Source organism: Balaenoptera physalus (assembly GCF_965194825.1).
Source record: "Balaenoptera physalus genome assembly, chromosome: 16".
Classification (NCBI taxonomy): Eukaryota; Metazoa; Chordata; class Mammalia; order Artiodactyla; family Balaenopteridae; genus Balaenoptera; species Balaenoptera physalus.
The window spans coordinates 52287815-52306369 of record NC_138898.1 but is presented as its reverse complement, the minus strand read 5'-3'; the positions used below and the strand labels follow the sequence as shown (position 1 = coordinate 52306369).

Below are 18555 nucleotides of genomic sequence, written 5' to 3'. Positions count from 1 at the left end.
CTCCCGAGAGCTGACGCGGCCCACCGGTCGGGAAGCCAGGCCAGCTCCCTGCTCCCTCCCAGGCCCTCAGCACGCCCGCGGCCAGGGCCCCGAACTCACCAGACACGGGTGAAGGATCTCTCCTGGGCTGGAGGCGACTGGTCTGGGGCAGGAACGGGTTGTTGAGCCTGAGAGAAGCGGCACAGTCATGGGGAACCGGGCCCGGACCGCCGCGGGAACCCCCCGCCGCCGCTCCCCGCGAGGCCGCTCACCCGAACGTGTTGGGCTCTTCCACCACCTTCATCTTGGCGGCACCTGCGGGCGCGGGCCCTACGGGGAACAGGCAGTGAGGAGGCGGGCGTGCGGCGGGGGCGCGGGGACGGAGAGGAGGGGGCTCCGGGACGCAGGGGCCTGGGCATGGGTGGAGGGGCGCGGGAGTCGGCAGCCCGGACACTAACCGCGCGTTGCGAGCCCGAGCAGCAGCACGAAACGCGCCAACCCTGCCACCATCGCGCTGCCGCCGCCGCCGTCGCCGCGCGTGGTCACGTGAGCGCACTTGTCACATGAACGCCGGAACCGGAAATGGCGTCCGGCTCCTGCGCAGAGGAGCGTCTGGGCTGCCTGAGAAGTTGGGAGCGGGCGGGACTCTCGGTCCCTGCTCCCAGCCATGGGCCGCCGCAGGGCAGTGCGTGGGCCGGGGGCCGAAGGTGGCCGCACTCGGCGCCCCGCGGGCCGCTCTCTGGAGGCTTTCGCCGAGGAGGTGGGCGCCGCGCTGCGCGGTGAGTGGGGCGTGATCCGGAGCGGGGGCGGGGGTCGGAGGCCCAGGGTCGGGTCGCGGAGCCGCGGCTGAGGCCGGGTCCCCTTCTGTGCCCGGTGTAGCGTCCGTGGAGCCAGAGGCGGCCGAGGACGAGGGCGTCCCGGGCCCTGCACAGCTGCCCTGCGCTCTGGCCATGTGGGAGCTGGGCCACTGCGACCCCCGGCGCTGCACCGGCCGCAAGCTGGCGCGCCTGGGACTGGTGCGCTGCCTACGTCTGGGCCACAGATTCGGCGGCCTCGTGCTCAGCCCCATGGGCTCCCAGTACGTGTCCCCCGCAGACAGGTAGGCGGGAGAGGACAGGGTGTAGGGGTGGGGAGGGCGGGGTGCCTCCTGGGACTCTTTTCTTAATGAGTCCCCTACTCTGGCGCATCCTTCTTTTCAGCGCTCACCTGTTTGCACTGATCTGTCTAGTTTGCCCCCATTACCTAGGGCAGAGTCCAGGATGCAGCAGGTTTCAATAAACGTTTGTTGAGTGAATAAATGAGCTTTATCGAGGAACACCTCCCCCCCCAGCTGCCTCAAAAGCTTGGCCCATGAGAGTCCTTGGGGGTCACTGGGATGGGGAAATGATGCCCCTGAATCCCCAGTGGGGCCAGCACCAAGTTGACCCCAGAACCAAGCCCTACGCTGCTCCTGGCAGACAGTTGGTGGCACGGTCCGGGGTCGCCGTCATCGACTGCTCCTGGGCCAGACTGGATGAGACTCCGTTTGGGAAGATGCGAGGGAGCCACTTGCGGATCCTGCCCCACCTGGTGGCTGCCAACCCTGTGAACTATGGCCGGCCTTGCAGGCTCTCCTGCGTGGAGGCCTTCGCTGCTACCTTCTGCATCCTGGGTGAGTGTCGGGGCCTGGCAGCCTGGAGTCTGGCTGTGCTCCCAGCAGTGTGTTTTCTGCTGCAAGTCCCAGGAGGAGCATGACCATGTACGGGGAGGTGGCCAGGGTTTCATCCTAACTCCCACTTAAGTCCTCGCCATGCCGGGTTGAGGTGGAGGCAAAACACATCACTGGCCTACAAGCACTCGTATTTGGCCCTCGTTGTCAGGGCACCACCGCCCTGAGAGTCCTTTGTTACCACAGCTCACCCCCAGAGACCTTATGGTCCACATGGAGGCCCAGGTGGGTGGCCCTGTGAGACTCCCTGTGGGGAGAGGGACTTAATGGGCTACTGAGGCAGAGGCTGGTGAGTGGGCATGGGCTGTCTGGACCGTGGGAAAGTGTCAGCGGGACTTTTAGTTCCTGGGACAGAAGGAACCAGCTCCAAGGGTAACAGGAGAGGGATTGTCCACATCCTTGGAATTCCTGTTTCCTGCACCAACAGGTTTTTCAGACCTTGCTGTCATTTTGCTACGGAAGTTCAAGTGGGGCAAGGGCTTCCTAGACCTGAACCGCCAGCTCCTGGACAAGTATGCAGCCTGCAGTGGCCCAGAGGAGGTGCTGCAGGCAGAGCAGGAGTTCCTGGCCCACACCAAGGAGCCTGAGGAAGAGGAGGAAATCGGTGAGGCCTGGCACAGACACAAGCCCCCTGGGTGGGAGCCAGCACCCTCCAGGCCTGCCACCTCCTTTGAGAAGCCTGGGGGTTGGGGGGAGCCTCCCTGCCACAGCTGTGGGACGTTTGGTTCTGCTCCAGGCTCACCTACAGGTCGCTTTCCTCTTTGATTCCTCGATTCAGATCCCTTTGATGTGGATTCAGGGCGAGAGTTTGCAAACCCCAACAGGCCCGTGTCTGGCCCCCGGTAGGTCCTTGGGCTTCCCAAGTTTCATGACAGCTCAGACCCAGGGCTCCCCTCCGCCTCTGGCCTCAGCCACTCCTGCTGCAGGGTGGGGTGGTGTCCTAAACACCAGGATGCCTTTCCGAGTGCGGAGAAGGGAAGGTGGATGTCCTGATGGAGAGATTTCAGTTTTGAGAGGACAGGGAATAGGAATCTGTCCTCAGCTTGGGGGCTTTGGTGAGTGAGTGGGGAGGGGTGTTACCTCAGACTGGCCAGTGAACGCACCCCTCCCTCCCAGGCTGCCCAGAGACAGGGCTGACAGTGACACCGAGGAGGAGTCTGAGGAACTTGGGCCTGACCCCGAGGATGGGGGAGGCAGCAGCAGCAGCCCTGAAGAGACGGAGGCCAGGGTCCCCACAGAGATTTGGAAAGGAATCAAGAAACGGCAGAGAGACTGAAAGTTGCAGACGTGTATATTTTACAAGGCGGAGTGACGAGGACATCTAGAGATGGCAGTGGAACTTGCGGGAACACACACAGGCCTGGTGGCCTCAGCCCCTGCAGCTGCCAGCAGGACTGGACTCTGTCTGGGTTTTCTCCCTGTGCTTCTAACCTGGCCTTGCTCTGGGTCCTGCCTCAGAGCCCTCCCAATGAAGCTGCAAGCCAAGGAGATCCCTGTGTGAGCCTCTGCTTCTCTGCACTTGGCCTGTGGGTTTGGGGGGACCCTCAGCCTCTAGTGAGGCAGACCCTGCCTAGAAGAGTCTGGGGTGTGGGGATGGGGCTGCGGGGTAGGTCTTGTGTGGGCACCCATGCGTTCGTGAAAAGAAACGCCAGATAGCTGGCCAGTTGGCATGGAGCCCCTTACACTGACCAGCCTTGAGCGACATCCTCAGCCAGAGACCCTGGGCCTGTCAGCTGGGTGGGGACTGGAGACCTGTGCAGCTCTCAGGCAAACCACCCTCCACATGGCTTCTGGGGTGGAGGGTCCCTGGAGAAGGATGGGGACACTGCACATGTTCACTCTCTCCCTCCAAAGCCTGGATTGTCCAGACTCAAAACGCAGACCTTCCTGCCTCTTCACCTAGTGAGGCCTTGCCCCAGCCCTGGAGAGACGAGGACAGAACCTCCTTTAGGACAGGGCTCTCCTGTGTAGCACTGGTGACATTTAGGAGTGAACCATTCTTTGTTGGGGGGGGGGGAGGGTTCATGGCAGGATGTCAAGCCTGGTTTCTACCCACTGGTGCCAATAGCACAGCCTTCACCCACTCCCCAAATGTGACTGACTACCAAAAATGTCTCCAGGCAGCACCTAATGTCCCCTGGGGGGCAAGGCTGCCCCACTGAGAGCCCTGCTTTTAAGACCAGCGCCCTCCTGCCCTGTGGCTGTGGAACCTGAGGCAAGGCGGGAAGCTCACCTGGCGGCCAGGCCTGTTCTCTCTGCTCCAGGGTTTGGGGGGCAGCTGCTGGCCAGGCCTCGCCCAGTTGGCCATCCAGATCCAGTGGGGTGGGGTTTACTGGGCACAGGGGGTTCACAGCACACACCACAGAGACACGGCCAGGGCAAAAGGGAGCCCAGGGAGTCCAGCCACAGCAAACACACCATGAAGCAGGGGAAGGGGCACCACGATCCCGGCTGCACAAAGCTGACCACGGCGAGAGAACAACACGGGGACTTGGGGAGGGCCTGGCTGGCGGCCGCAGGGGCTCAGGGGTCCGCCTCCATGTACTTCTCCAGCTCCTTGAGTCTCTTGACAAACTCCTGCGCCTCCTTGTTGTTGCGGCCCTCCAGCATCCTAAGCGCCGATCTCACTGCGGGCGGGTGGAGAGGGGACGGGACGGGGCCGGGCCAGCGTCAGCCCCGGCTGGCCCCGCCCTCAACCCCGCCCCCGCCCCGCCCCTCACTCACCCTGGGCTCTGGGCCGGCGCAGGTGCAGGGTGACCGGCTGCCCGGCCCTCGCGCTCCCTCCCACCTGGGGCCTCGCGACGCCGCCAATGCTGCCCAGGCCCAGGGCTGCCTCCCCCGCGAAGTCGTTGGTGGACAGCCAATCGTGGTCCATGACGGTGAACAGCACGCAGGCGCCCCGGCGGCGGCAGGCCTCTGCGGGCACGGAGCTGGGGGCGGGGGAGGCGGGTGGTGGTCACCTGGAACCCTGCTCCCGGCTCCTGACGGGCAGGGCAGGGAGGGACACTCACAAGTAGAAGAGCTCGTCGTACACGGGGTGCAGCGTTCGGCTCTTGACCTGGGTCCTCTGACTGCGGACCAGAGGGAAAAGGTGCGGCGGGCCCAGCTCCACGATCACAAAGGGGTCGCTCAGGCCTAGGGACACGGCTGTGAGCGGACCACGCCGCCGTCCCCGCCAGCCCCGCCTCGCCCCGCCCCGCCCCGCCGCACCCCTCCCCCGCACCGTTGGCGTCCAGGGGGAGCAGGTCGGCGGCGTGCAGCACCTCCACCGCCAGCCGCTGTTCGGCTGCCTCGTAGTGGCAGCGGACGCTCAGGCGCCCAAACCGGTTGTGCTCCAGGGACCTCTGCGGAAAGGCCAGGGGGCCGATGAGCCGGAGCCCGGGGACTCCCGGAGGCGGGGCCTCGTGCCCGCACCTGGGCCGCACTACCTGCTTGAGCTTGTCCAAGTAGTACTGCTCGATGCACTCCCGGGTGGAGCACTGGTGCAGGCGCAGCTCCTCCTCCAGCCTCTGCAGGAAGGAGGAGGCCCCTGGTGATGCCGGCAGCTCCTCACGGCCCCATTTCACGTGTGGGGCGTGGATGAACTCAAACTTGGGTCTCTGGTGTCCGCCCCTCCCCCTTCCTCTGTCAGAGGCCCCAGGGCCAAACTTCACCTTGTAGCTTCCGTCCCTCAGGCTCTCCAGGGGTAAACCCTGGCCCTCAGCGTGGAAAAAATTGACCAGGGCCTGCGGCAGGGCAAGAAGGGAGAGATATCAGGGGCGAGGTGGGTGCTGGGGACCGAGAGTGGAGACAAATGGAGCCTTGAGCAGCACCCAGCTCGGGCTCTCGGGAGCCCAGGGCAGAGCCACTCACACCTGGGGCGCATCAGAAGCCCCCAGGAAGCTTGGGAAAATGTCAGTGCCTGAGGCCAGATAGCTGTCTTAACAGATGGCCCAGGTGCTTCTGACACAGGTGGGCTGGGGGAAGGAGATGCTGCCCTGGTGGGTTCCCAGAGGAGGGGTGTCCAGGGAAGGCCTGGCGTCCCAGCAGGGTGCAGCAGGGCAGCTGGGAAGGGTCAGCAGGCTTGTCGCCCTGGGCCTGGGGTTGGGGGGAGCCAGGAACTGGGAGCTGCAGCAGAAAGGGCTCTTCCACATGGCCCTACCTCCAGCGTGAAGTGGAAGCGCCCATAGAAGTCGGCAGACACGTCACGGTTTGCGCCCAGAGCCTGCAGAATAGCCTGTAGCAGCAGCTCCCAGAGGGCCTCCAGCACCCTGTAGGGACACTCGGCATCTGTGACTGGACACTGGGCCAGCCCTGCTCCACCTGCCTGGGACCATACCTGCTCAGGTTCTCCTTCACTAGTGAGGCGTTCAGCAGAGCCAGCTTCTCATCCAGGTACTTCAGGAGCGGGGCCATGGCCTGCAGGCAGGGTCCGCAGGCTGGGACTGAGCCTGGGCCCCCACCCCACACACACATTCCCCGCCATGCCCAAACCCTCACCTGGCCGGGCACTCACCTCCTCGTTCTGGATTGAGTCAGGTGAGAGGCTGATGTGCTGCACGTACTTCCTGATGTCACCCACCATCTGCGGGAGGACGGCGTTCAGCACCAAGTTGGGGTGCAGGGAGGGGGCAGCCAGGTCCCGCCCCACCATCCCTGCCCACCTTGGAGGTCAGGTGTGCCGTCACGGTTCGGGCCTCCCGCTGCAGGTCCTCATCCAGGGCCTGCATGCAGCTGAGCAGGGGGCGCGGGAGCACACCCTCGAGCCCTGGAGCCCCCTCCGGCCACACCAGGCCACGCAGCGCCTGGTCAGCAGCCTTGCGCAGGAGCTCCACGTCGTTGAGGACCACGCAGAGCTGGGGAGGTGTGCCGGACATGTGTGGGTTGGCAGTCGGGTGGTGGCCCCACCGCACCTCCTCCTCCCCCTAACTGGACCCTCCCCACCCGCCTGTCGGCTCACTGGCTCGCTCACTGCCTCGCCCGCTGCCCCAGGCTGAGTGTCCACCTTCTTCCGCAGCAGCTCTGTGTAGAAGAGGGCAGCTTCACACAGGTCCTGGGGTGGAAGATGGGGGCTCAGGAGCTGTGGGCCATGTCCCCTGGCCCTGTTGCCCCTCCAGACCCCGATCTCCTCTCGGGAGTCCCCACCTGGCTGAGCTGGGTGCCCAGCCCCTGGGCCTGGGCAGGGTCTGGCCATGCCAGGCGGGCCCACAGCTCCTGCATGTGGCTGAAGCAGAGGCTTGCAGTGGCTGTGGAGCTGCTGTGCTTGGAGGAGGAATCCATGGGCTCCAGCTAGGAAGCAGGAGGAAGCCTTGGTTGTGAGGGTGCCCCGGATGAGCCCAGCACCCTCAGGCCTGGGTGCTCACTCACTGTGTCCACATCCACGGCTCCCTGAAGCCTCCACTTGGCTTGGTCCCGCAGCACCTGCAGCCAAAGCTTCACAGCGGGCAGGAACGGGGCATGGATGCCAGCCAGGGCAAGGGAGCGGCTGTCCCTGCAGCAGAAGGCCAGTCAGAGCTCGCCCCAACTCAAGACACCTTGAGCCAACATGTCCCAGGTTCCTAGCCTAAGGAGGCCCCGGGGGAGAGTCTCTTGCACAGAGCCCTCCAAGAGGAGACTGGAGGACAGGTGGGGGCAGGGCACCCACCGGCCTGGGATGCTGCTCCAGAAGCGCTGGATGTCTGCCAGGGTCAGGTAGAGCTCAAAAAGCCCTGAGGCCACCTCGAGGGTCATCTTCGGGCTCAGCTCCTCCGTCAGCACCCACGCCTCTTCCGCCACCTGCCCAGGAGGGTGGAGTCAGACTGCCAACAACAGGAAACCCAGGCCCCTTCCCAGCCAGGGGGCTCTCCCCAGGCCGCCTCCTCACCAGACGCTCCAGCTGCCGAAAGGTGAGGGTGAAGAAGTCGATCTTGATGATGCTGCAAAGGACACACCTCAGACATCTGCTCTCCCTGCTCCCCAGCCCAGCAGCAGCACTTGAGGGGCTGGGTGCAGGGGCAGCAGGGAGAGCGCTGGCCCCACCTGTGGAAGAGGCTGGCGTAGATGCCATAGCAGGACTGCAGGTCCTCGTAGACAGCATCAGCCAGCTTGACCAGCCCTGCAAGGCGCTGTGGCCCCGGCTGCAAGGAAGCCCAGCACACTGACCTTCTGGCCTGCACCCACATGCTGCCCCCCTCCCCTTCCCTGAGCCACACCTGCTTCCCCTGACCCATGCCCCCCTGAGTCACACCTGCTCACGAGGACTCTGGGAGTTCAGGAGCTTGTCGAACCATTCACGGTTGCCTCTCTGCAAGGGAAGCCACCGAGGCAGAATGGTGGGTGGGAGGGAAGAAGGACAACAAAGTGTGTGTGGTACAGCAGGTCCAGGCGGGGGCAGGGGCACGGGCAGGGCCGGAGCAGTTAGCCCAGACCAAGCTACCAGACACACCTTCAGGGCAGCAGCAATGTCCATGTTTAGCTCCGTCTCGAAGGGGCAGATCTCAAAGGAAGGCTGGAAGAGCTGCAGCTTGCCAAGACACCTGGGTGACCCGTCACCCGCTGACTGGGGGTGCCCCACCCAGTCCCCTACCCCTACCCACACCCACACCCCTCGTGCCAGCGGCTGCACCCACTTCAACAGCAGCTCCAGGCGGTAGACGGCTGTGCTGTTGGTGGCAGGGAAGTAGTCTCGGAGCTGGCGCAGCAGCCGAAGCCCAAACTCAGAGAAGGCGGAAAAGCTGTCTGCCAGTCCCTCCTCCTGGGGGACAGGGCCCTTAAGAACTGACTCCTGAGTGCCCGCTCCACGGCAGAACCAGCCAGTCTACAAGGCTCTGCCCTGAGGAGCACCCTCCCTACCACCACCTCCAACCCCACTGGCCTTGCAGTGATGACCTCTCCAGCCCCTGCCTCCGCAGCTCCCCCTGGAGGCACAGACGCCCTCAGGGTCTTTGCACTACCAGCTGTGCCTCCTGCGAGCTGGCCCACTCCCTCTGTTGCTCGCGGGGCTGAAGCGGCACGGCCTCCCTCCCTCGGGACTCCATCAAGGTATCGCACACCCGATCCTGGGACCGCACAGCACGTGCTCTCTCCCAGGTCCCGCAATTTGTCCGTTTGTTTTTAACCACCTACCGCACCCGCAGGCTGTGCACCCCACCAGGGCAGGACTCTGGCCGTCCCTGCCTGCCCCAGCCTGAGCAACTCCACAGCACACCCCCCAGGAACAGCATTTTCAGCCGAGCCCACCTGCTCCTGGGGCAGCGAGGCTGCCTCCTCCCAGTGTGCCTGCATATCTTCCAGCAGCCCCAGCAGGTAGCCGTAGTCCAGGGTGCGAGTCTGATGGTGGCGGCTGCTGACCTGCCAGTGCCTGCGGGGCCCCAGCCCAGGGTCAGGACAGCGGCCTTGGGGCCGGGACCGGGAGGAAACCGGCGCCCCTCCAACTCACAGCACAGCCCCTTTCCGGGCCCCGCCCCCCAGTGCCCCGCCCCTCGCGACACGGCCCCGCCCATGTACTTGCAGTTTCGCCCGCCGAGGCTCTGCCCCTCCCGCCGCCCTTCCGCCGCGTCGGGGCCCTGCCCTCTTGCGGCGCGGCCTCGCCCACTCACAGCACAGCCAGCTGCAGCGCCGACAGGTTGCTTTGCGCGCCGTGCAGGCAGAGCACGGTGGCCGCAGGCCCGCTGAGCTCACCGCGCCAGCTGCTCGAGTTGGGCTGGGGGACGGGCCGGGCGTGGGTGGAGGCGGGAGACCCCCATCCCCTCTCGGCCCCCAGGTCCCCGGCCTCCCCCTCTCGCCCTCCCCACGCCGCGCCTGGCTGCCCCGGGGGCCCGAGGGCGGCGCTACCTCCTCGGCTCGGTGCTCGAACTGCAGCAGACGGCTGAGCAGCAGCAGGTAGGACAGGAAGCCCGAGCGCCCGCGCTGGCTCATGCTCGTGTCCCTCTGGAACGCAGGGCCCGCCGGTCACCAGCCCTGCCCAAGCCCATGGGCTGGGGCGCAGGGCCGCAGGGCGGGGGTCCCCCTTGGCTTCCCACCTGTGTGGTGATCAGCTTGAGGACCAGCTGGCAGTCCCCCTGCACGCGGGAGGCGCTGGAGCGCGGTTCCAGTTTGAACCAGCGGTCCTCACCAGCCACAGGCACCTCCTGGGGAAAGGGGGTTCAGATTGGCGATTCTGCCTCCCTCTTCCTCCCGCACAGACTGTCTGCAGCACCGTGGGGAGAAAACAGGCCTCCGCTTCCCACTGAACATGGGTAACCAGCACAGGGAGCGCTTAGGGGTGCCTGGACCCCTGGAGGCTGTCCCTCCCCCACTCCTCCCAGCATGGTGCCCCCCCCAGCCCCAGAAAGATGGGAGACTGTTGGGGGAATCACAGGACATAGCCAGCAGCAGTATCGCAGGAAGGCGGGGCACCCATGAGCAGGTGTTCCATGAGTGACGCCCCGACACCCACTCACCCGGATGGGTATGTTGAGGCACCCCAGGAAGTCATCGGTGTGGTCCTCCGTGGGCCCTGCTGTCCCATTTGCACGGGCAGACTTGACAATCTGTTTGAAATACCTGGGAGCAGTAGGGTGAGCGTCACACCCGTGGTCCCTGAGGAGCCACCACCTTCTGGCCCCCGTGGCCGAGCTGTGAGCGTCAGGGGCACAAGGGTCCCACCTGCCATACCTGCTCATGCCCTTTAGGCCAATGACTTCATTCAGCTTCCTGCACGCTTCCACCAGGGACACGTCATCATCATGATCCCTAAGGGTGGGGCGAGGTGGGGGTACCTGGCTGGTCTGGAGCACAGCCTGGCCCTGACTGCCCCCTCCCGCTCTCCCAAGACCAGAGGCGCCCACATCCCCTGTCCTGCAGGGCACAGGGGCCTATACCAGATGTCCAGGTGCAGCTGGTCGGTGCTGACATCCTCAATCTCACTATAAGGAGAACAGAGAGATACCCTTTAGGGTCCAGGTGATCCTCTGCCCGGAGCTGGGGCAGGGACCATTTCTGAGCCTCAGTCTCCTCGTCTGGAAAATGGGCATAGGACCAGCCCCTCAGTTCCCTGGGGCAGGCACTGAGACCACATACAGGCACAGCTGCCACATGCAACCCCAGGATCAGCCTGGCACTGCAGCAGACCCTGCCCAACCACCCTGCCACCCAGCTGGACGAGGGGCCTTACAAAAGGAAGTGCTCCTTCCACACGGGGTTCAGGGTGCTGCTCTTGACCTCGGTGACCTGGATGCACTTGGCCGGCAGTGGGCCACCACGCTTGCTGCCCTTGCGGAAGCTGAAGCGCTGCTCCTTGTGTGGGCCCGGCTCCCTCAGGGTGCCTGAGGCCGGCAGGATGCCCAGCATGCAGTACGGGTCACTGAAACCTGGGACACGGCAGGTGCCTCAGCCCCTGACCCCTGACCCCAGGCCCCCCCCGTGACCCCCACACCTGAGCCAGCCAACGTCCCGGCTGAGCTAGCCAACCCCACTCACCATTGGGGTCTTTGGCCAGCAGGTTCTTGGCACGCATGACGGAGACTTTCAGGGCATATGTGGGAGCCTGTGGGTGGGTGGGGGTGTGAGGGCCTCTCGGGGCTCAGCATGACCCAGCCCTGTGCCCCCTCCACCCCAAGCCCCTGCACACGAGCACTGCGCTGGTCAGCGTCTGCCCAGGTGGGCGGCAGCCTCACCTTGGCCTTCTTCACACGCTCCATGGCCTCAGCATGTTCCTCGGGGCTGGTGCCGAACACCTGCACAGGGCGGACAGGTGTGAGGGCCCAGGTACCGCTGAAGCAGGGCTGACTATCGTCCTGGGGGCCTCACGGGGTTGGGGGAGCACACACAGGTGAAGAATAAAGGTGTCTGTCCATCTGTTGGTTTGTCCTTTCTACTTTTTTCTGTGTGTCTGTCTGTCCATCCTTCTTTGTATGTCCTGTATCTGTTTGTCTACCTGTCATTTCGTGTGTTCTTTATATCTGTCTCTGTGTTCATCTGTCTGTCTTTGTGTTCTTCTGTTTGAATGTGTCTGTGGGTCTGTCCATCACTCCATCTTTCTGGGTATGCCTGTCAGCCTATTTGTGTCTGCCTGTGCGTCTGTGTGTGTGTGTGTGTGTGTGTGTGTCTTGTGTACATGGGGCAAATCTGTGTGTGTTGTTCAGGTGATAGTGACATAAGCAGGTGGGGGAAAGTGTCTCAGTCCTCCCCAGAGATGGGGAGGGGCCAGGCCAGGACGGTGGGTGGGGCCAATGGGGCTCACCTGCTGCAGGTAGCTCAGTAGGACCTCCTGGTCATCCACCTGGTCGGGGCCCATGGTCCCTGCCCGGTAAAAGACTGTGTACAAGGCTTCCTCATAGAGCATCTCCACCTGCAGGTGGGGAGGGGAGCACATGCTGAGTCCCGGCCACCCTGTCCCTGTCTCTCCTCAGCCCCGGGCTCTGGCCACAGGGGATCTCAGGCTCCTTGAGTCCACCCTGTGTGCCCAGCCCCCAGCAGCTCCTCCCACTGGCAGAGCCCAAACCCTGCCTCTGTGCCTTTGCACCTAGCAGGCCCTCCACTGGGGGTCCCTCCTCACCCCTGACCTCTGCTCGCTTCCATGGGAAGGCCTGGCCCACCCACCCCAGACCCTAAGTCTGGCACACAGAGGTACTTACAGCCCCTCCTGGGGCCAGGACCCCTTCCCCCTTACCTCCTCTTGGGTCAGGGCTCTAAGGCCACGGCTGGGGTCCACGGGCTCTGTGGGGGCTGGGGAGCTACTGCGCAGGAGGACCTGTGAAGGGCACCGGGTGAGGGCCTCTGTGGCTCCCAGGGCCAGTGGGGTGGGGAGTGCTCCAGGGAGGGAGGGAGTGGAGGGCGGAGGGGCAGGTGGGGAGGCCTGGCCCAGCGCCCCATGCCAGGCAGCAGTGCTCGTGCTATCCGCACCTCGGGGCACGGCAGGCCCTGTCTGCCTTCCCCCTTCTTCAGGATGAGGCGCATCTGGGCGAAGAACTCCACACCATCTCCGGGTTTCCTGCCAAGAAAGCCCAGACTCGGGGTCAGCAGACCCTCCCCGAAGCTACAGCTCACGGCACGTGCCGGCCCACACGACTCAAGGGTCTCTGCATGTCTGGGGGCGAGGTATGATGCCCTCCATGGCCTTGGGTTCAGAGCCTCCTGGGCTCCCCCCAGGGGCCATGCTGGGCAGCTGGTGTGTGAGGTCAGTGAAGGAAGGGGGGCCAGATCAGGTGACCATGACCGTGTGGAGCGGGCTGTGGGGCACCCACCAGGCCCCAGCCGCGGGCTCCTGAACTTCGGTGCTGCTGCTCGCCGGCTCCTCCTCAGTCCTCCGGCGGAAGGACGGGCACACCTGTACCTGCCTGAGCACGCTGCTCTTGATCTCCAGCAAGGTGGACATGGTGGGTGGCCTGCGGACAGAGAGCACAGCCACGGCCTCCGGTCGGGCCACTTGTTCATTCACTGGCGTGGCCATACTGTCCCCAATGATCAAATCAGGTGCCACCCTGAGCAATGACTGAGGTGTCCCCGTTACTCAGAGGTGCCCACTGCTGGGGTCATGGGCTCCAGCCCCTCCCAGGGCTGCAGACTTGCTCAGTCCAAGCCCTATCCCTTCCACAGGTTCTGGCCACCCAGACCAGAATGACTAGTACTGAGCTGGCTTCAGGGGATGCCCGGAGCCCATTCCTCACTTGACACAGAGGATCCCTCTCCGTCCCAGCGTGGTACCTGGGCTGCTCCAGTCAGGATGCTACATGGCGGCTCAGCTGCCATGGCAACATGGGCAATTGGAGCCGGACAGGAGAGTGAGCGGGGGCTGTGGCCCCACAACCCACACTTGCCAGAAGAGGAGTAGGCCCTGCTCTGGGGACACCTTCCTGTACAGGTGGCCAGGCCCTGGGATGCCCCTGAGGGGCAAGCAGCTCTCACTGCCAACTCCAGTTCCCCCGGCCTGACCAGCCTTTGCTGTTACACCCACACACGTCCTCCAGGGGTCTCAATGTCCCCTGCAGACCCCGCTGGGAAGGGCAAGATGATAGCTAAGCCACCAAGGGCCCCTGAGCCTGCCTCTTCCACCCCATGGCCCGGCCCAGGCACCCACCTCTCCCCTGGGTCAGGCAACAACCTCCGGACCTGGGCCCCCTGGATCCCCAGGGTGGTCTTCTGTTTCCCCGTTGAAAACCATCAGGGCAAAGTGAAGACCCTTTCCCGGGCCACCTCTGCCACTCGGTGCCACCCCTCGGGCTCCCTGCCCCAGGCTTGCCGGCCTCTTGTGCAGGACACACCGTGCTCCCTTTGGCCCACCTGGGGGCCTTCGCACTGTCTGGGTCCCCTCATTGTCCACTCTTGAGCCCCCCCACCACCCCCGCAGGGCCAGGCACATCAGCCTGAGCCTGCCATTTTCATTTGACAAAATAGGAAATGGGGACCCAGCCAGATCCAACTCTACTTGCCCCGATCTCACGGGCACTTAGCAATGGGAGAGCCAGGTGAGACCCGCCCCTGCCCTGTGCGCCCGCTGCTCAGGGGCTGGGCCTGTGCTTGTGCAAGTCTCCGTTTACCAGCGCTGCCCCTTCCTGGACGCTTATGCTCTGCTGGGAGAGCCGGGGCCAGGCACGCCTGCCACCTTGTGGGTCCTAAACAGACTTTTTGAGCAAACCAGGTCTGTCTCTGGGTGGGCCCGGGCTGCCATCCCTGGTCTGCGACCCCCACCAGCTCTCAGCTCCTCGTCCTGCTCCCTGATCCTCTAACCCCGGACCTGTGGGGCCCAGGGGACACTGGGCTCAGAGGGTGTCATCTGGCCAGACATGAGAGCTGGGGACAGGGAAGGCAGGTGGCTCCCCCCACCATACCTGTCAGCACCTGCCCCTGGGGGCCTCTACCCAAGATGGGGGCTCCGCAGCCTCTGCACGCACTTCCCGAAGCTGTCACCCTACAGCCAGCAGTGAGGTCCCAAGGGGGCTGGGCATCACGGGCCCCCTTTTCCTCTCTAGCTGAGTGGAAGAGGCTGCTCCCCCCACAGCCCCCCAAAGCCAGGGAGCAGCCACTGCTTTAGCTGTTGCCAGGGCAACCGCCAGCTGCGTCTGCATGTGACAGGGGCTCCGGGGCTCACATTCCCAGAGATGAAGATGACGCAGGAGCCAAGTGGCCTGAGCTGCAGGGTGGGGGGCTTTCTCTGTGAGAACGAAATGTTCAAGGCAAGGCAGGCCACCTCCCCTGATAATCCTCAGACCAGCCCTGGAGAGGGGGTGCCACTCTGCTCCCCCACCTAGACGAGGAAACTGAGGCCCCGGGGTTAGGAACCCACCCAAGGCCACAGAGCCAGCAGGAGGCCCAGGATGGAGTCGAGGTCTCCCCAGCTCTGGTGTCCGAGCGCTAAGCTCTTGGCTCGGCTTGAGTCTCGGGGTCCATCCAGATGGGCTGGCCTTCCCCTGTGCTGCGCGGCCCCTCCCTGCTCCCTTCCTCAGCCCATTGCCAGGATGGGGCAATAGTGGCGTCTGGGTGCAGGGGTCCAGGAGAGATGGCTCATCCTGAGAGCCCAGAAATTCCCTTTGTTCCCCCCCTGGAAACCCTGGGCCGCCTGAGCAGTGATGACCTCACTGCACCCAACAGCCTGGGAGCCAGCCAGCACCTCCCCCAGAGCTGCCTTTGACAGTGGGCATGTGGCCGACCCTCAGGAAGCAGTCACTGGCTGCAGGGGCCCTCAGTCTGTACAGGGCAGAGTGAGCTGGGTACAGGGCTGCAGGGGACCCCCCATCTGTCTGACGGGCCCCATGGGATTCCTTCCTGAGTTCTCCATTTCTCGGTCCCAGGTCTGGCCGGCAGCTCAGAGCAGGACATGCCTGCACCCCTGCGCATGCCTGGCCACCAGTTCCCATTTATCCAACGAACAAAGTGACGCGGGCCAAGGAGCTGAACGCCACACAGGCACTGGGCCCAGCTGAAAGTGACAGGCCCGCCATGTTCCCGGGCTGTGCCCAAGGCCCAGGGTTGAATGGGAAATGATAATTTGCAAAGTGGATGTCACTGTCCCATTTCACATCCCAGAGCTGGGGTGAGCTGCCCTGAGCCAGGCCTCGAGCCCAGAGCTCAAAGCCAAGCTGTCTCCTGCTAGCCCACTGGGGAGCCGGGGTGGCACTGAAGCAGGTAGGTCTGGGGCAGCTGAGCTGAACTGGAGGGCCAGCTCTCTCTCTAGTCAGAGTTCCCAGTGGCCAAGCGGCCACCCTTGGAGTGAATAAACACCTTCAGGGCGCTGGGGCCTTCTTACTGAAATCAGTCCCTGGAGACTTAGGGGTCGGGGGTCCACTGATGCCGCCGTGGGCATGTATAAGGAGGGGGTGGCAGGATGTCTGGCCCCACCAGCTAGCTGTCCCTGCTGCCCTCTTGGTCTTCTCTTCCCAGCCCAGCCCCTACCTGACCCCCCTCACTCTTCCTATAGGATTTCCGGCTCCCACCTCTCCGTGTCCTCATTGACTCTGCACAGAGTGCTCCCCCGCACACAGCACGGCTGCAGTGCCCCACTGCAAGTCACCTGGCGTGCCCATTACAAATATTAGGGTCTCATCCCCACTTAATCCCCAAGGATGGACCTGGGAATCTGTATTGTAACCAACTCTGTAGGTGGACCTAGAGCTCTGAAGCCTGAGACCAGCTGTAAAAGGCTAGCTAGATGCTTCTAGAATGAACGCATTTAAAATGAAATCCTCCGAGGTTCCCTCCCACTTGGCCAGGCCGGCCCCCTCTTACCTGTCTTCCCTCACCTGTTCACGCGGCGTTCCTCCCTCCCACTTCTCTCAGTGACATCCCCTCTCGCCCCTTCCTCCCGTCCCCCCTCTTCCCGAAGCTCCCTGTGAGAACCTCGGGCCCCCCAGTTCTGTCGGGGTGTTTCTCTCATTGGTGGGCGCTCGGTTCGGGGGCAGTTTGGAAACCTGGTGAGGGTGTATTTTTTTTGGACCCACCCAGACGTCTGGAGGGATTTGGGGAAAGCAAGGGGTCCTGCCAGGATCGGCAGGAGGGGGACGGAACTGGGCTCTAGGGGCGTCTTCCTCCCTGGAGGGTTGGCTGGGAAACCCCGCGGAGCGTCTCGGAGCGGGGTGGGGGCGGGGGTCCTCGGCCCCGGCCCACCTGCGGCTTCCCCCGGGGATGGCGCGCCGGGTAGGAGCGGGGTCACCCTGCGCACCCCGGGAGCCGGCGGCGGACGGTGGTCCTGGAGTCCCGCGCCCCCCGCGGCAGGGAGGTCTGGTCCCCCGCCCCTGCGCAGTGCGCACCCCGCTCCCGCCGGGTCCTGCTTCCGCGCTCCGAGGGCCGCAAGAGCGAGGGTCGCTCCTCCAAGCGCACGCCGGCCTCCGTCTCCCCGGGGCAGACGGCGCGTCTTCTCCACCTCCCGGGGCCCGGGGTGGCGGCGAGCGCGGCGCGGGAGCTGGACCGGCGGCTCTCCTGTACGTCGGCTGGGCGCCGGGCCGAGCTTCGACGGCCGGGCGGGAGCCCGGGGCACTCACCGTGGGCCGGGCGGCTGAGGAGTGGGGACAGTGCTCCTGCGGGCGCCGCGCTCGGCACCGGTTCCGCAGCTTTGGCTGCGCAACCGCTCGCAGCTGCCCGAGCAGACAACACAGCGCGGGCGCAGCGGCTGCAGGGGCCGGGGGCGGGGCCGGGCCTGCTCGCCCCGCCCCGCCCCGCCGCTCCGGGCCCGCTTCCGCCCCGCCCCCGCCTCCCTTGAGTCCCACCACCGCGACCCCGCCGCAAGGGGCGCCGGGCGAGGATCCCTGCGACCCCCGTGCTCTGCCGGACACCCCCTCCCCCAAGGGGCGGTGTTCGGGGCTGTCAGTCAACCCACAGGTGGGTGCAGTGCGGGAGCAGGATCTGCTCTGCGTCAGGACCCCTCCTGGGGGCCCCAGGGAAGCCAGAGTCGCCGAAACGGAACAAGATATGCCCGGGTCCGCAGCGCAGACTTTTCTGGAAAGCCTGCGCAGTCATCTGCGAAGTCGCCCTACCAGCCCAGCGCTGTCCCCAACACAAACATGGAGCGGACCTTGGTCTGGGGCCTAATCGCTCTTCTTCTCAGAAGGGACAGTCCGCACCCGGGGCAAGGGGGTGCTGCAGGCACCAACCCGGGATGCCCACAGCAATCCTGATCACCTGTTGGGGTGATCGACCCCATGGCCCTTGCTGGGTTGCCCCTCCAGCTGGAACTGCCAGCATAGGCTGGACCCCCTCTAGCGCCGTTCCCAGCCCATCCTCAGTGCCCCTCCACCGCACCGTGGTCACCTGGAGAGCTTGTAAAAACAGATTGCTCGGCCCACCCCGGACCTGCTGATTCCCAAAGTCTGGGCTGGGGCCCCATCACCTGAGGCTCCTCCCACCACACTTGGAGAACCCTGGGGGCTGCTCAGAGGTTCTGAACTTGTCAGAGATGCACAGGGTCCCTGTATCCCAGCCCTGCCTTTGGCGGATCCTGCTGGACCCTCAGAGCACCTTGTACTTGGGGATCAAGACTGTGGTTTGGAGAAGTTTTCACCCCAAAGACCTCGTCTCTAATGGAGGGACTCCAGGCCAGATGGGGAACAGACAAACCTGGAACCCACTTCAGCTCAGACCCAGAGGCAAAAGACAGTTGGCTCTGGGGAGGCCAGGGGTCAGTTGAACTTAGGAGAGGGCCAGAGTCTGGAGGAGCAGAGTTCCAGAACAGAGCTGCATGCTGAGAGGCAGCCCACCTGTGCTTTCTTCATTCCCCAGTCCAGAGGAGACCAGGCGCTTCCCCTCGCCCCAGGATGGGGCTGCCACCTGTCTCAATTTCTAGACCCAGACTCACAGCCATGCCACACGTGCCTGTCTGTTCAGGATGAGACACAGAACCACCTGGTTCGGGGAAGACAGACCTGCAGGGTGGGAGACGGCACTGAAGGGTGGGTTCTCCTTCTGGAAGTTCTGGCCCCAGGCCCTGCTTCCATCCTGAC

At 64.6% G+C, this 18555-nt stretch overlaps 3 protein-coding genes across 6 annotated transcripts in view; 1 reads left to right on the top strand and 2 right to left on the bottom strand.

The window, feature by feature from the left end:
* The window catches only part of GNPTG (N-acetylglucosamine-1-phosphate transferase subunit gamma), a 17663-nt gene extending 17094 nt beyond the window's left edge, over window positions 1-569 (bottom strand). The window contains exons 1-3 of the mRNA XM_082430686.1: window positions 438-569; window positions 252-309; window positions 100-167 (exon numbers count right to left, since the gene is read on the bottom strand). Of these exons, the coding sequence (XP_082286812.1) occupies window positions 100-167; window positions 252-309; window positions 438-489 (178 nt within the window). The 5' untranslated portion in view covers window positions 490-569. The remainder of the gene's footprint in view (window positions 1-99; window positions 168-251; window positions 310-437) is intronic.
* On the top strand, window positions 569-3177 carry TSR3 (TSR3 ribosome maturation factor). 2 transcript variants are annotated; one of them, XM_082430688.1, is made up of 6 exons: window positions 569-758; window positions 859-1078; window positions 1437-1630; window positions 2115-2291; window positions 2466-2529; window positions 2991-3177. In XM_082430688.1, exons 1-6 carry the CDS (start codon window positions 647-649, stop codon window positions 3010-3012), a joined length of 789 nt encoding a protein of 262 aa, XP_082286814.1. In that variant the 5' UTR covers window positions 569-646; the 3' UTR covers window positions 3013-3177. The 2 variants fall into 2 exon arrangements, with proteins under 2 accessions (XP_082286814.1, XP_082286813.1); XM_082430687.1 differs by having other exon boundaries at window positions 570-758; window positions 2804-3177.
* Window positions 2961-18555, bottom strand: BAIAP3 (BAI1 associated protein 3). 3 transcript variants are annotated; one of them, XM_082430674.1, is made up of 34 exons: window positions 18478-18555; window positions 12871-13011; window positions 12530-12617; window positions 12297-12377; window positions 11868-11975; window positions 11302-11361; window positions 11105-11171; window positions 10800-10995; window positions 10507-10551; window positions 10301-10378; window positions 10087-10189; window positions 9667-9774; window positions 9479-9574; window positions 9244-9347; window positions 8885-9005; window positions 8275-8399; window positions 8091-8181; window positions 7893-7949; window positions 7685-7782; window positions 7530-7581; window positions 7311-7441; window positions 7034-7157; window positions 6812-6955; window positions 6627-6719; window positions 6331-6522; window positions 6183-6251; window positions 6006-6085; window positions 5829-5937; window positions 5341-5412; window positions 5116-5196; window positions 4911-5031; window positions 4699-4822; window positions 4412-4617; window positions 2961-4314 (listed from the first exon to the last, which is right to left on the bottom strand). In XM_082430674.1, exons 2-34 carry the CDS (start codon window positions 12999-13001, stop codon window positions 4211-4213), a joined length of 3459 nt encoding a protein of 1152 aa, XP_082286800.1. In that variant the 5' UTR covers window positions 13002-13011; window positions 18478-18555; the 3' UTR covers window positions 2961-4210. The 3 variants fall into 3 exon arrangements, with proteins under 3 accessions (XP_082286800.1, XP_082286802.1, XP_082286801.1); XM_082430676.1 differs by lacking the exon at window positions 18478-18555 and adding an exon at window positions 17101-17234; XM_082430675.1 differs by lacking the exon at window positions 18478-18555 and adding an exon at window positions 16870-17070.

What these genes read in the sequence shown, in the direction of transcription:
- BAIAP3 (XM_082430674.1), bottom strand. Translation starts at nt 13,001, where the DNA reads ATGTCCACCTTGCTGGAGATCAAGAGCAGCGTGCTCAGGCAGGTACAG. An exon ending in TCAAGCTGATCACCACACAG is followed by an intron (nt 9,575 to 9,666) that starts GTGGGAAGCCAA and finishes CCTGCGTTCCAG; the next exon opens with AGGGACACGAGCATGAGCCA. An exon ending in GCGAGGCAGTGAGCGAGCCA is followed by an intron (nt 6,523 to 6,626) that starts GTGAGCCGACAG and finishes ACACCTCCCCAG; the next exon opens with CTCTGCGTGGTCCTCAACGA.
- TSR3 (XM_082430687.1), top strand. Translation starts at nt 647, where the DNA reads ATGGGCCGCCGCAGGGCAGTGCGTGGGCCGGGGGCCGAAGGTGGCCGC. An exon ending in GGTGGGCGCCGCGCTGCGCG is followed by an intron (nt 759 to 858) that starts GTGAGTGGGGCG and finishes TGCCCGGTGTAG; the next exon opens with CGTCCGTGGAGCCAGAGGCG. An exon ending in TGAGGAAGAGGAGGAAATCG is followed by an intron (nt 2,292 to 2,465) that starts GTGAGGCCTGGC and finishes TCCTCGATTCAG; the next exon opens with ATCCCTTTGATGTGGATTCA.